Source organism: Artibeus jamaicensis, unplaced genomic scaffold (assembly GCF_021234435.1).
Source record: "Artibeus jamaicensis isolate MK-2021 breed Jamaican fruit bat unplaced genomic scaffold, CSHL_Jam_final contig_718, whole genome shotgun sequence".
In the NCBI taxonomy this organism is placed as follows: domain Eukaryota; kingdom Metazoa; phylum Chordata; class Mammalia; order Chiroptera; family Phyllostomidae; genus Artibeus; species Artibeus jamaicensis.
In genome coordinates this window covers 2,304,095-2,317,955 of record NW_026521936.1, presented here as the reverse complement: position 1 = coordinate 2,317,955, position 13,861 = coordinate 2,304,095, and the positions used below count along the sequence as shown (strand labels likewise).

At 56.1% G+C, this 13,861-nt stretch overlaps 1 protein-coding gene across 2 annotated transcripts in view; it reads right to left on the bottom strand.

Moving 5' to 3' along the window:
* The window catches only part of CUL1 (cullin 1), an 84,821-nt gene that overhangs the window by 7,054 nt on the left and 63,906 nt on the right, over positions 1-13,861 (bottom strand). For both annotated transcript variants that reach the window (XM_037147609.2, XM_037147600.2), the window contains exons 10-16: positions 6,276-6,383; positions 6,069-6,175; positions 4,828-4,876; positions 4,391-4,522; positions 2,805-2,922; positions 1,850-1,926; positions 1,587-1,718 (exon numbers count right to left, since the gene is read on the bottom strand). In XM_037147609.2, the coding sequence (XP_037003504.1) occupies positions 1,587-1,718; positions 1,850-1,926; positions 2,805-2,922; positions 4,391-4,522; positions 4,828-4,876; positions 6,069-6,175; positions 6,276-6,383 (723 nt within the window). The remainder of the gene's footprint in view (positions 1-1,586; positions 1,719-1,849; positions 1,927-2,804; positions 2,923-4,390; positions 4,523-4,827; positions 4,877-6,068; positions 6,176-6,275; positions 6,384-13,861) is intronic.

Sequence of the window (13,861 nt, the reverse complement as noted above, 5' to 3'; positions counted from 1 at the left end):
CTTTCTGCAAACCGTGTACCAGGCTCTGTGGCATAAAGCACTGCAGTGAACAGCCGTTGCAGAGCTGTGCCCCACAGAAACCCCTTCCCCTCTCTCCCGTGGTCCTCAGCAACAGTAAAGGTCCGTGAGCAGCAACCCTCGGTCGAGGGCCCCGCAGGCCTGGGTCACCGCCTCGGAGGGACAGTGGTCCCCGCCGAGCAGAGAAATGGTGCCCGGGAGGGAGCCGGGCCCCGCGGCTTCTCCCGAACAGGTGGGCACGATACCCCTCACCTCTCTCATCAGCAACCCAGATCCAAACAACCCCAAAGAAATGTCCCCTCGCTTGGTGGCACTTCCACCCATGCACACAGTCTGCCAAAACTCAGTTCACACACTTAAGTGCTGGCTGGTGTGGCCCAGTGGACGGAGTGCCAGCCTCTGCACCAAACTGTTGCTGCTTCGATTCCCAGTCAGGGCACAGGCCTGGGTTGCGGGCCAGGTCCCCAGTACCTGGGACACTCGAGAGGCAACCACACACTGATGTTTCTATGCCTCTATTTCTCCCTCCTTTCCCCTCTCTAAAAATAAATAAAACCTTGAAACAAAACAAAACCGACATCGTTAACAAAACTCTTAAAAAAAATACAACTGCATACTTACAATGGGTACCTTGTATTATTGCATGTAAAATATCTCAACACCATTATATAAAGTTACTTAAGAAATCAACAAAATAAAAAACAAAGAAAAAAAATTTGTATCTTAAATAAAAATACTAGGCAGGGAAGAGTGGGTTCCTGTCCCGCCCTCGAACCCTCCCTGGGCCTCAGGGTGCGGCCAACACGCCCCCCACTGGGCACGAGCACATGGACTCTGGTGGGTTGATGGGTAAAGAAAACAGGATGTCGACTGTGTAGCTTCTACACTCAAGTTGACAAAGACCCGCGGGCCTGGCGTAACCAGTATCACACATTTAACTGTTTTATCGGAGCAGACTTACTGGCACTGTGCGGAGCAGAGTGTGAGTGTGTGGAACGCAGTCCGAAGTTCCCTAGCACTTAAGACCGGCCCATGGCCATCTTCACACGCTCACCAGCGACTGTCCTCAGAGAACAGAGCTACGGGTGTGAGGCGCGCCCTGCACGGGCGGTCACACAGAAGGAGCCTCTGAGACGAGGCCCTTGACTGAAGGTCACTATCACTCAGCACGTGGCACCGTCGCCACACCAACAGTCATCACAGATGTGAGACCACTTGTCGCCGGGACAGAACGGCCCAGCAGGACTGGACCACACACTTATTACTAACACATCATTTCATCTCCACACCAACTCCCAAAGCAGAGGCACCACCAACACCCTCTCGTCATGAAGAGAAAACTGCTGAGGCTCGGTGTCGTCACTGAGTGACCAGTCCCTTGGCCGGGGGGACCCAGGACTCAGCTCCTCCGACTCCCGAGACCTGTGCTGCTTTGTTAACCTCTGCTCCACTTTCTCAGAAGCTTAGCTCTGGGTTCTGTTGCGCAACTCACTGGATTCTGATTTCTGTGATTTGTCTTATGTTCATTCAGACTTAGAAAACACTCCAAAATGACAGGGTGACCTTACCTGCAAAGTGTATCTGTTCTTGAAGCAGTTGGTGACCAGCTCGCCCTTGGACAGCTGGTACAACCACGTGAGCTTCCTGCCGCTGTGGCGGCTGGCGTAGAAAGCGGTGAACCGCTGGTAGCTGCGCTCCAGCTGGAGGAGAGAGCAGCGCCGTGTGAACACCGGCCTGGGGGGGCGCTGCCCAGCACGCAGGCCTCCACAGAGCGCCCGCCCCTGCCCCCCGCCCCCCGCAGCCTGTGGGCAGATGGCCGAGGCGCGCGCACCTCCGAGGGCAAGGCGAACGTGCAGGACTGCTGGAAGGGCCAGGAGCCGGAACTCAGGACCTGGATGCTGAAGTCCACTGGGGCGGGGGCAAACCGGGAAGGCACCGCGTCAGTCTCAGAACCTGCAAACGCTCCTTCAAGGCACACTCAAGACAAGGCCCGCTCAATAGAAAACTAAGACTCCAACTTCAATTAAGTTATCAATCGAAACTAGTGAAAGGTGAGAGAGCCAGAAATTCTTCTCCTCCAAAGAGTGAGTTTCCCGTCTCGCTTCTAACTTGGAACGAGGAGCTCACAGGCCCTCTCTCTTCACTTGCCTCAGCTTCACACCACAAACGGCGACCGTCAGCACCACTGCCCGCTGAGCACATGGCCACTGCACAGTGGGCAGGCGGACAACGGGGTAGCTCCCTTCCTTTGGGAAAAGGCCGTTTTTCATTTAGAACGATGCGGGGACTCTCGCCACATCTTGGCACAGCCGCAGGCCTCGAGAGGGAGCCCTGCCCCCTGCACCAACCTGAGGCCACATGCTCTGCATTAGCCTGACCCTGCTCATCTAGATGGCCGTCCATTTCTTATGCTTTAAGAAAAAATAACCTAGAACTGACCCGAACTAAGGTTCACTGGAACTCTGCACGCAGTCCTGATTTGGCAGATGCCCCGCCAGCCAATGGAAGAAGTCGGGCTCAGGACTCAGGCTCAGCAGCCCCAGCTCTGCCGCCCGAGCGCAACACGGGCCCCCAGGAAAGGCCCGCAGGCTCCGAGGCTGCGTCTCCAACGTCACACAGGACTCAGGAGGAGTGCAGGGCACCCGGGAGGGACTTGTTTGCTGCCCTTGAATTCCTGATAAAGAACCCACCACCCTTCCTATTTGCCATCTCTCCCGCTTGCCACGAAGGGCACAGGCTTCTCTCGGGACAGGCTCATGAAGGGCCGGCACGCGAGTGGTACTCACGGTCCAGCGGCTCTGAGTTTGTCAGGTGCTTCTTGAACTGCTCGTTCAAATCTTTGCTCACGCCGATGTCCTGAAACATCCGCTGAAGTTTAGAGGTATACTCAAACCCACAGGCTTGCTGAAACGAACCGGGTAACAGCCCTGTTAGCTCCCCGGGAATGTGAGCGCACCGCATGGGCATCCGCGAGAAGTCACTGTGCATGGCACGGGCTCCACTGCTGACCCACAACTGAAGCTGGTGCCGTTCAACCACAGCTCATGGAGCAAACATGCCCAGGTAAAAATGGACACACTACCCAGTAACGGACGTGCAAACTGAACACTGACTGAAGCCCTCACACACACAGTGACTATCACTGAGCACCTAAGCGCAGGATTTGGGACACCAGGTAGAACGCAAAGATGACACGATCTGTCTCTCTCTTCACCGCTGCTCCGGATGAGCTGGGCGCCCCAAACCGCTAGCTAAAGCCCTGACCCAGTGCAGTGGCCCACTTGGGCAGGGCCACGGGGAGAGCGTCAGCTTCAAGGTGGCCACGTGGTGAACCTCGGTGATGGGGACAGCCACTCTAAGACGACACCAGGGAGTCCACTCTCTTTGCCACGTGAGGACATGAGAGATGGTGGCCATCATGGAGAGCGCCCTCACCAGAAACTACCTAGGCCGGTACCTTGATCTTGAACTTCACAGCCTCCATCCAGCACTGTGAGAAATAAATTCCTGTTACTCAAGCTGCCTAGTCTATGGTATTTTGCTATGGGTCCTGAGCCAAGTGAGACACCCACGTAACTATAATTTCAGGTCAAAATAGAATAGTCTTAACACATAATGTAACAGCACTCAACCAGCCGGCAAGCCTGGAAACAAACAGGCTAAGTACAGAGGTGGCCAAGTAAATTAAGAACTTCTCCCCTGCCTGGTGTGGCTCAGTGGATTGAGTGCCTGCCTGCGAACAGAAGGTCGCTGATTCAATTCCCAGTGAGGGCACACACCTGGACTGTGGTCCAGGTTCCCAGGTGGGGTGTGTGGAAAGGGGCAATCGATTGATGTTTCTCTCCCTCCCTTACCCTCTCTCTAAAAATAAATAGTAAGATTTAAAAAACAGTCCTTATCAAAAAACTAAACCAAACAACAACAAAAAAACGCCTTCTCAACAGCAAAGCGATGGACTCCTTCTGTCCCCCTGCAGACACCGGGCCACAGGCAGTGACCCAAAGCACGACACGACCAAACACCCCGCTGCCCAAAGGCACCGACACAGGACGGTGGCCAGGGCTACGCCAGGCAGCTCTGCTGGGTGAGGATGGAGTTGAGCCCAGGTGTGAGGAGCCAGGGGCCAGCGCTCAGATGCGGCATGGCGGCCAGGCCGGGGTGTTGGGGCCCGAGGTCCGGGGGAGGAAGGCACGGCCTCCTCGTCACAGGGCCCTGGCAGGCCCCCCGCAGTGGGGCAGCAGAGCCCACCTGGACAGGGTCCTCGTCACATGCCGACACGGCTTTGCCCGCTGATCACTGTGTTTCTGGGGAAACTAGGAACTTTTCGTAATGACCTACGAAAGGATTTTTTTCTGGAAAAGGATAACGCTACCTTTAATTTGGAGATCATGCTTGCTTCAGCGTCATCGCTCGCACTATTCTGATGCACAAGTCTTTTGGCCAGCATCTTTGCGTAGAACTTCTGGAACACGTCCTTGTCCTCGATGTACTTGAAGACGACCATCTAGCAAAGCCGCCGAGAAAGCACCCTGAGTGCGCCCACAGCCTGAGGTGGCCGGGGCCAGCCCGTGGGTGTTGAGGCGTCTGCCTGGCGCCCCGGCAGCCAACGCGGCCCCACTGTCTTTAAATATGGCTGGAGCCCGAGAACACTTGTATGAGAGCGGTTTGGTCTGGATTTGCCACAGACTCGAAATAAGATGAGTGATTCTATCACTGCCTGAATTTCAGATGCCCTTATACGTAAATAGGCTCAAAACAACCCGTTGGGTGACGGACCACTGAAAGCGATGTGATTATTAGGCACCTTACCACTTGATTGAGCGTATCTTCCAGCTCTGCTTCTTCTGGGTTCTTGGAACTGGAATTTAAGAGAAAGGCAGTGTCTCAAAACCAACCAGCAAACACTGCACCGACAAGCCACGAGGTAGATGGTTACACCGGAGCGTGGGTTTGAGCACTGCCACGCCCGGTCTCCACAGGCCTGGTGCATAAGGGGGTGACCGTCCTCACCACGGCCACTCGGCCCCTCACACAGTGAGCCTAACACGGAAGAGGGACTGGGAAACCACCTTCAGAATAACCCACGCTGAAATCAGCAGGAGATAGTTATTAAAAAGCTCAAAAACACGTTCTGAATCGTTTTCACTTAATGTAGTCCATTTGAGTACAAGTAAATGGCACTTTTCTAACTGCCTCTACAATAGGCTTTCACTCTGAAGACTTGGAAAGGCACAGGTTCCATGGCCCAGTAACAAGAGACACAAGCACTTTGTGGCCGGGCCTGGCGGCGCAGCCAGTTGGACTGTCACCCGTGCACCGAATGGCTGCAGGTTGGTGCCTCGTCGTACCACGTGCAAGAGACAACTGGTCAATGTTTCTCGCCCCCTCCTCAAACCAATAAAAAATATCCTCGGGTGAGGACTTAGAGGATAAAGTTTACTAATACTAAAACCAGCAGGATTTGGGGTGTGAAAAACCATGGCAACGGCGTGCGTTGCTGTGGCGCCCGGCACAGTGGAGATGCCCGGAGCGGCCCTCCGCCGAGGAAAACCACAGCAGACACACAGCCTGGAGGGACCCGAGGGAGGCTCTCCAGCCATAAAACACGCACATCGGTGCCCAGGGCGGGTGAACAACGAGGCGGCCAACACGCAAACGACACGGACCGCTATGCCGTCCGACGCGAACTCCCTGGAGGAGGGGAGTGCCCAGCGAGTGCAGCGGCGGCAGCGCCGGGAGAGGCCCTCCACGGGAAGGAGGGCGCTCGGCCCGCAGGGGCAGCCCCTTCCTGCCGCCGCCCCGCCCGCCACAGCCGCCTGCCCAACGGGCTTTTTTACCAACAGAACGGGCCAAGCGGCAGGTCTAACACACGTGTGACACATGGCACGCCGTGTCTTTCAGGAGGACAAAGAGGATCATTAGCTCTAAAGTATCTTCATAGGAAGCACAGAATTGCACTCGTGTGTGTCAACTGTAATACAAATGTAAACTTCTCGATGCAAGCTGGGACTGTATGGAGGTTTACGAAGAAAGACTCGAAGTCACCATACCTCTTCTTCAACAGGGAGTCGCAGTACCGAGCCAGCAGCTCAGGGGACTTGCTGGACGACTGAGCCATCTTGGTGACCGCGTTGTTGTTGATGAAGCGCCCACAAGCCTGCGTCACACGGGGCCCGGTTAGGGGCATGCCGCCGCCACGCCACCCTCCCCCCGACACCACCCTTCCCCCCAGGAGAGCCCCCCGCCGACAGGCCCACCTTGTCCAGGGCGGCCACGAAGCCTGCGTCGTTGTTGAACGCCGACATGACCAGGGCGTTGTACTTTTTGTGGACGTCCAGCACCGTCTGGACGTACATTTTGGGGTCCTTCGCAGGGGAGACACAAACAGAAGGGGTCACTGGGAGTACACTGCGCGTCACTGTGCTGCCACAGCGGTGCCGTCTCAGAGGCCACCAGGTAGGATGAGAAAGGGCTGTGGTCCCATCACCAAAGCACACGGGGTATTTTGTTTATAGATGCAATAGTATATATTCCCCACACCCGAAATTTAATACCAATTTCAAGTTTGTACAAAAAACAGCCATAGTTTCTAAAGGAATGGCTCTGCTTTGCCAATTTTTGCTGTTAAAAATTCACATTCTGGATCCCAGTCGGCCAGTTACCTAGCAGTCAGAGGACGGGCAGTGCCAAGGGTGCCGGGTTGCGGGCCGAGGAGGCAGGGCCTGGGGCGAGCCAGACCGTGGAGGGAACTGACTTTCCCACCCTCTGTGGACAAATAAAGGGAACTGAGAGGGGAAAGGCCAGGGCCTGGGAGAGAGGCAGGCAGCTGGGAAATCTCTGGACCCAGGACCATCATGACAGGAGCGGAACGGAAAGGTCGGACACAGGGTTCAGCATCTCCTCCGGAGCTCGGGCAGGGGCTGGAGCCTGCGGGATGGGTCAGAGGCCCCGGCCTCACCCTGAGCCCCAGCAGAGCCGAGGCCGTGGCACAGCAGGAGGAGGAGGTCCCGTCACCACACAAAACACGAGAACCGAGGCACAGGGAACTTGAATTAAATGGTTTGCAAATGTTTCCAATTTCTTGGCAGACAGTAATCCTCGGCATTCAAGAAGAGAAACCGGAATTCCCCAAGTCTTAAATATTCTGCATTTTTTAACACTATTTACTTGTTTTTTAGTAATACTAAGTAACCATTAAAAATAAATCCCTTTTCTGTGATGGTTACAATAAATTTCAGCGCTTTCCTGTTATAACACACATGGAAGGTTTACTGCTACTGTGAGCACATATATTGTGACAAGATAATTCCGATGTCTGAAGCGCTCTCTACCCGATACAAGCATTTAATAAGAGAACACATTAAAAGGGAACTTAACACACAATCATTGCAAAATAAAAATCACTGAAGGCACTGAGAGCTAACACCAGACCAGGTGCGCCTGCCAGGTGAGCGTGCCCTGCCCCACGCACAGGGCGCCCCGAAGCGCCTCCTCGATGGGTGCGTGTCGGCTGCACACTCGCTCATTTCTTCGGCAGTGAAAACGGTGTCTGCCCGACTTCACTCGGTTTTGCGTTGCAGCTGATAATGCTTTGCCAATTCAGATCTTAGACAGCTCTCTGATTTCACGTCAGATTATGTCCCAACATTCACATATCCTTCTTTTCACCTTTTTCTGTAGAGGTACTGACACTGACCTTTAGCCTCCAGCTAAAACCCAAGCACTAGAAAATGGCAGCGAACTCCGCTGGGCACGTTCGAAGAGGATGACATTCAATCAAGGCCAACACACCAAAAAAACTGCAGGTCCGAATCGCCAACTTAAGGACTTGTTCTGCTTCCCAAACTTACTACTTCTTGGACCAGCACCCCCTCGGTCTCCCAGAGTCGTATGAAGTACCTTACGGACATCAACACGTTAGTACTTATTTTATCTGCACGAACGACTCTAGCAGCAGGGGGCCGCTCGCGCACACTGTCACCTACGAGGAGGACGGGGAGCAGATGACCCTCGCCCCCCACCGTGTGCCCTGGCCGTTGTCAGTGGACTCCTCGGAACCAGGAATTTCTGTGTTGACTGTGTCCTGGCAGGAGAATTACAATGCTTTCCCCTATTTTCTTGATAAAATTTTCTCAAATTTACGATTTGTAAAAATAAAAGTATCTCAAAAACTGCCAGGAAAGAATTCCCCATGGAAAGACAAATCTTCCCCAAGGGCACAGAAGTCTTAAGACTCTGATTTCAAGATTCTCCCTCTGACGGGAGACCCAGCCAGGAGTCCAGCTGGTGAGAAGCCGGGGTTGGGCTGGCACCCGCGAAGGGAACCTGACTTTGGCCTCTGAGGTCCTGAGAGCGAAGGTGCTTGGGAGCCCAACAAGGGCAGATGGGGACGGCACACAGTCGGTCAGCACAGGAGAGAGTTGAAAGAAAGGGGCAGCCAGGAGTGCCCAGGAGAGAGAAGACTCCAAAGGTGCGGGACCAGCAACCGCGAGGCCGTGGTTCCCAGGGCACCAGACGTGGCTCTAACGGGAAAGGGGTGAGGAGCGGAGGGGAGATCAGCTGGACCAAACGCATCCTCAAGAAAATGAGGACTCATGACTCTTCGGTGTGTCAGAAACGAGGGAGCAGTGCCTGGTTTGCTCAACCCCCACCCCGCCCCCCGCCTGTCACCCAGTCTGACACGAGAGCACTCTGTCTAAGGCACAGACACCCTGCAGGGCTGCCCTGGGGGACGCACCCAACCCCTAGGCTCCCGGCTGTCCTTCCCAGCCAGTGCCTGCCAGACCAGCTCCCACGCCTGCCCTAGTGAGCGAGTCTCCCCGCCCCCCACCCTCTTCCGGATTGCTCTCTCTCTCTCCATTTCTCTCTTTTCTAGTTTCCATTTCTTTCCTTTTGGAATTTTTGTAAGAGTTTTTTATTCGAGCCAAACTGACGACACATGCCAAGGAGAGAGATCTCCAATGCTCTGCGTCCACTTCTCTTCTTTCAACATTTTTTGTGGAAAAAAACCAAATACATTGGAAATCACAAAGAACAGTTAGTGGAACCCACCCCATACTCACCACCCAGCTTCTGCGGCGACTGAACACAGAACCTGCCCGCTGCACGGCCCGTCTCCTCCGACTCCCGCCCTTCTCCTCCCACGCCCAGCCCCTGCCGGCCCTCTGTCACTCTCCACCCGGACCGCGGCACTGACCTAAATGGCACACTCACAGTCCCCTTCATCCTCGAAACCCATGTCCTACACAGCAGTGACTTTTAAATAAGGCAGGAGGCGGCCCTGCCTGGGCAGCTCCGCTGGTTAGAGTTAGAGCATCCTCCGATACGTCAAGGTTGTGGTTTGAGCCCCAGTCAGGGCACAGATAAAAATGGAGTAGTGAAGGCATAAATAAGTGGACAACAAATTGATGTTTCTCTCTGAGAATCAATAAATCTGATGTCATCAGTTTCACGCTTATGACAACCCTCCGGCTTCCTCTGGGCTCAGGAGTCAGGCAGAGGCTCCCGAGGTTTCTGTTTTGCCTCGGGCCACCTCCCTCCCCGCGGCACCCCGGACCTCCGGGTTCTTAGGGCGGGTGGCGGTTACACCGCGGAGAGTCTGCGGTCTAGGAGCCCCGTGGGGCCGGTCCTCCGTCAGTCTCGAGCATTCTCAGGGCAGCCCTCTGAGCTCCCGAGACAGGCCGGGTGCCCTGGCACACACACGGCCCACACCCCACGGGAGCGCCAACGGCACCGCGAGTCGTGGCCAACGGCAGCCTCTCTGGCCAAGACTGCCCGGCCACTGCCTCCTGCTCCCCTAAGTGCCTCGGGCAGCGGCGTCCACCGAGCCCGTGTTACATGGCCAACTCAGAAACGCAATCATTGTGTTATTACCTCTTACTCCACGAATTCCCACGGAGAACGACGCCTCCCGGAACCGAGCTTCTCTCTGATGCTGTTTTAGACAGTGAAGGGTGCACTGCGTGTGAAGAGGTCTGAGGGCAGGGGCCCCTGGGAGCTGGTGGGTGTCTGACCTGACGCCTGAGGACCACCTGGGACCCTCAGTAATATCCTAGTACTGCCGCCAGAGGTATACTGGGTACAGCAGGCTGGGGGGACACCCTCACCTGTCCAAACCAGCAGCAGACCCGACCACTCCACGGAAGCCTGCTGGCACCCAGAGCTCCCGGAAGCACCATGCCTCTCGTCCGGCCGGCTAACCGCCCGTCGGAGAGCGCCCCAGGCAGGGCCCACAGCCTTGCCTCCAGGTCACTTTTCTCCGAGGAAGGGAGGGAAGGGAAAGAAATGAAGCCGCACCGACCAACAAAACACACCACGTCATGCTCTGGCGGCAGCGCAACCTCTTCCCCGTCGGCACCGGCAGGTGGTCTCACTGGCACCGAACGCAGGAAGCGCAGTCTCAGGTATCTGTGACCACGGCGCAGTCTTGGACGGTCACTAACGAGTCTTTACTGTGAGCATCTCACCTGTGGATTCTGACCAACGTCAGCGAGTTCCCGACCTCAGGCACACGCTGTGGGCCCGATGCCTGCCCTGCCCCGTCACACCCTGGCTGCTCGTGCCCCTCACCCTGGCTTCGCGCTCCGCGGCCCAGCCCCAGGAGTATGAAGGCTCGACGCGGACTAGGCAGCACAGATCAGAGGAGAAATACTAAATTCTCAAAGTGATACAATGTGGACTTGCCAGGAATAGCAATGGCTTCTTAAGAGGAAGGTCAGCGTGCAGGTGCTCGTCTCAGCAGGGGAGGTGGTGAGAGGCGGGTCAGAGGCTGTCCCTCTGGTCTTCAACCAGCCCGGGCCACTCCGGGACTCAGAAACACCTGCCAAAGGTGGACCCAACACGTAGTCTGAGGTGGGCTGTGAGGCCAGATTCAGACAGGGAGCGGCTGCCGGGGCCGGTCTGCTTGTGAAAGGATTCGAGCCTTCTGGACAGATGAAAGAAAGTGGGGGTGACCCTTCTTGCACACAGGAAACAACGCAGCTTTGCGAAGCCTGGCTGTCCCAGACCAAAAACAGACGCCCGAGTGCTTTTTCCGTCGGAGAAACCGGCCGTTCTCCGCACCCCAGGCAAGGAGGACAGGAGCGCACGGACTCAGGTCTGTGCTTTCCGACCGCGTCTGCGCGGCCAGCGTCTGCTCGCTCTCTGTACGACCGGTCGGTCCGGCTCACCTCAAGACGGCTTCGTTCGCCTGCAGCAGCTTCTTGATGCTGTCTCTCCCTTTCCTACACTCTGGTAACCTCCTCTCTTGTGCTTTTAAAAAGTGTTTTATCGTAAAAAATCGTCAACCATACAAAACGAAAAATAGTAAAATCAACTCCCTGCAGCCTAGGGTGTTCTCACCTCCCCTCTTCACACGGGCTATGACTTCATGGACGTGCACCCCACCTTCCACCAGCAAGGCTAAGTTCGACACCAACGCGAGGTTCCTGTGCTCATTCCTCACAGTGACGGTCACCCCTGCCCCCGTTTCTGTCCACAGAACGGTTACTGGGCTCCATCTTTCCTGCTGTCCTTCAGGCACTTCAGGGCGTGTGCAGCCCTGGGGACTGCGGGGGCACCGTGTGTGGCGGAGACTGAAGCACCAGAGACACTGCCCTGTACAGGGCTCTGTGCGGAGCTCTGAGGACTGGAAGATGGACTGGAAGATGGACGAAGCCGTCCCGTAGGGGACATTTATGCAGACGTCTGATGTATAAAGTAGTGTGAATGTCACCTAAACAGCCCAACATGCTACTATTTCAAGGGGGTGATAGAGAAAGGTTTGTGGAGGAAATGGCACCTCAGCTGGGTTCTGAAAAATGAAAGAAGGCACGTGTCTACGCAGAGATGGAGTGGCAGGCACGGAGGGCGTGTTCCTGCGACAGCGAGGACACACCAGTTCAGGGGAGGGACAGGACGTGGGTGACAAGGGGACACGACAGGGGAGGGGGTGGCCGTCACCGATGTGCACTTTGGGAGACGCCAGCAAGAGACCGCAGAGCGTACACCGTGGTGAGGGGTCGGCTTCCCTCTCGGGGGACCACCAAGGACGGCGCAGCGACAGGAGACACAGGACCCGCACACGCAGGAGCGGCACGTGGCCGAGAGGGAGGTGTGGCCGGGACACGGAGGTGCGGTCGCTCAGCGCAGACTGGTCGTCTTCTCAGGCGGCGGCGCGTGGGGAAACAGGGAGGGGCTGGGGACACGGGAGCCTGCGGTTCCCTGGGGGACGAGGCTCGTCAGAATGGGGCACGCAGGAGGAGGATTCTGATCTGATGTTGCAGATTTAGTACATTACTGTGGGGAAGAGGCTGCACTTTGCTTTAAAACAAATGAACGTGGGGAAAAAACCGTTAACGCGTTAAGTGGCACTTCTCAAAGATCAGACTGCTTGGCGCTCTGTGGGGTCAGTGGGAACGGGAGAGGTGGCAGACCGTCAGTGAGACGAAACGACAGAGCCCAGGCTGAGATGGCAGCTTTGGGACTGGAGGGAACACGCCCGGACCCCTCACCCACGGCAGGCGGCCGACACGGCGCTGCTGCGGGGGGCGGGGAGGGGGCTGCCTCCCGGTCTGAGGGGTCGGAGTGTGTCCAGACTCAGGAGGAAATTATCCCATATTGGATTACTAACGCTGCCACAGGCCAAGGAGAAGGCAGGGGACACTGAAGGTGAGGCCATGGGACTCGATGAGAGGACAAAGGCAAGGCATTTTAATGCAGAATTCCTGACGCTGAGTACATGGCAGGAATGCCACGAATGCCTGTTGAATGAGTGAAAACAACGATTTCAACTTTATCTGCACCATCTGTTGGCTGAGTTGCAACACCAGGCAGCACCAGGCAGCTAGTTGCTTTGGGAGATTTTACACACGGAGAGAGCACCAGCCTCCCCTGCAGAGGGCCAGCCACCCAGGGGTTTCCATGTTTAAGAACGAGCGCCTGAGGTGTGCGCTGCCCTTTCAAGATGGTCCTAAGAGCCTGAAGAGCACAGGGCGCACCATCCTCCTGCACCACGATGCCCGTTAGTGTCCCCTGTGCTGCCGGTGGCCAAACACAGTCACAGGCTCCGGTCTGTCTACGAACATACATCTCCCACAATCTGACTCCCGACGGAGTTCCAGCAAAGGGTAAAGGCCCACATTCACCACACTGCCCACTGTCTCCGCTCAGTCCAGAAGTCACACGTGGGTAGCTGGTCTATGGAACAAACCTGCCCATCACAGAGCCACACACCGGAGCCTTCGTTCGGCTCTGGACCAGTCTCCAGCCCCATCCAAGGGCGTGTTTCTGGGCACCAGGTCCCCAAGTCCGACTGGCTCCCCAGTGCCAAACCCTGGCGCACCCTGCAGCCCCTCAGTGAGGCACGACGCCCTGGCCCCTGAGGGGACTCTTCCCCACACCCGGGAACTCTGCACCAGGGGAGCTGGGGGGCCCTCCTGCTCCCGCCCACACCCCTGGAGCACAGCTCGGCCTGGTGCAGGGCAGGTCCCAGAAATAGCGCACGTTCTGGACTCTTCAGGGCACCTCACTGAGGGGGTGACTGTCGGAAGGGGGAGGCGCTGCAGGGACTTCCTGTGTCAGGTATTCCGGGAGAGCCTTTATGTTGTTTTAACGATGGAAAAAGTGCCTTCGGAAAATTCTTAAGCAGATACTGAGGTCTCTAACACTTAAATCTTATTTGAGTTGCCTTACCAATTTGAAACCTGTGATGATGTCAATCTAGGCCAGACTGACTAGCAGTAAAACTGCTTTCTAACCAAACCAAAGGTGAAAAGGAAATCACGGGGCCAGGTAATGGGCTTCGGCCCTGAAAGTGCAGAGGCGGTGCGTTCTGTGGCAGTGCACAGGCCGCGTACGACAGTTC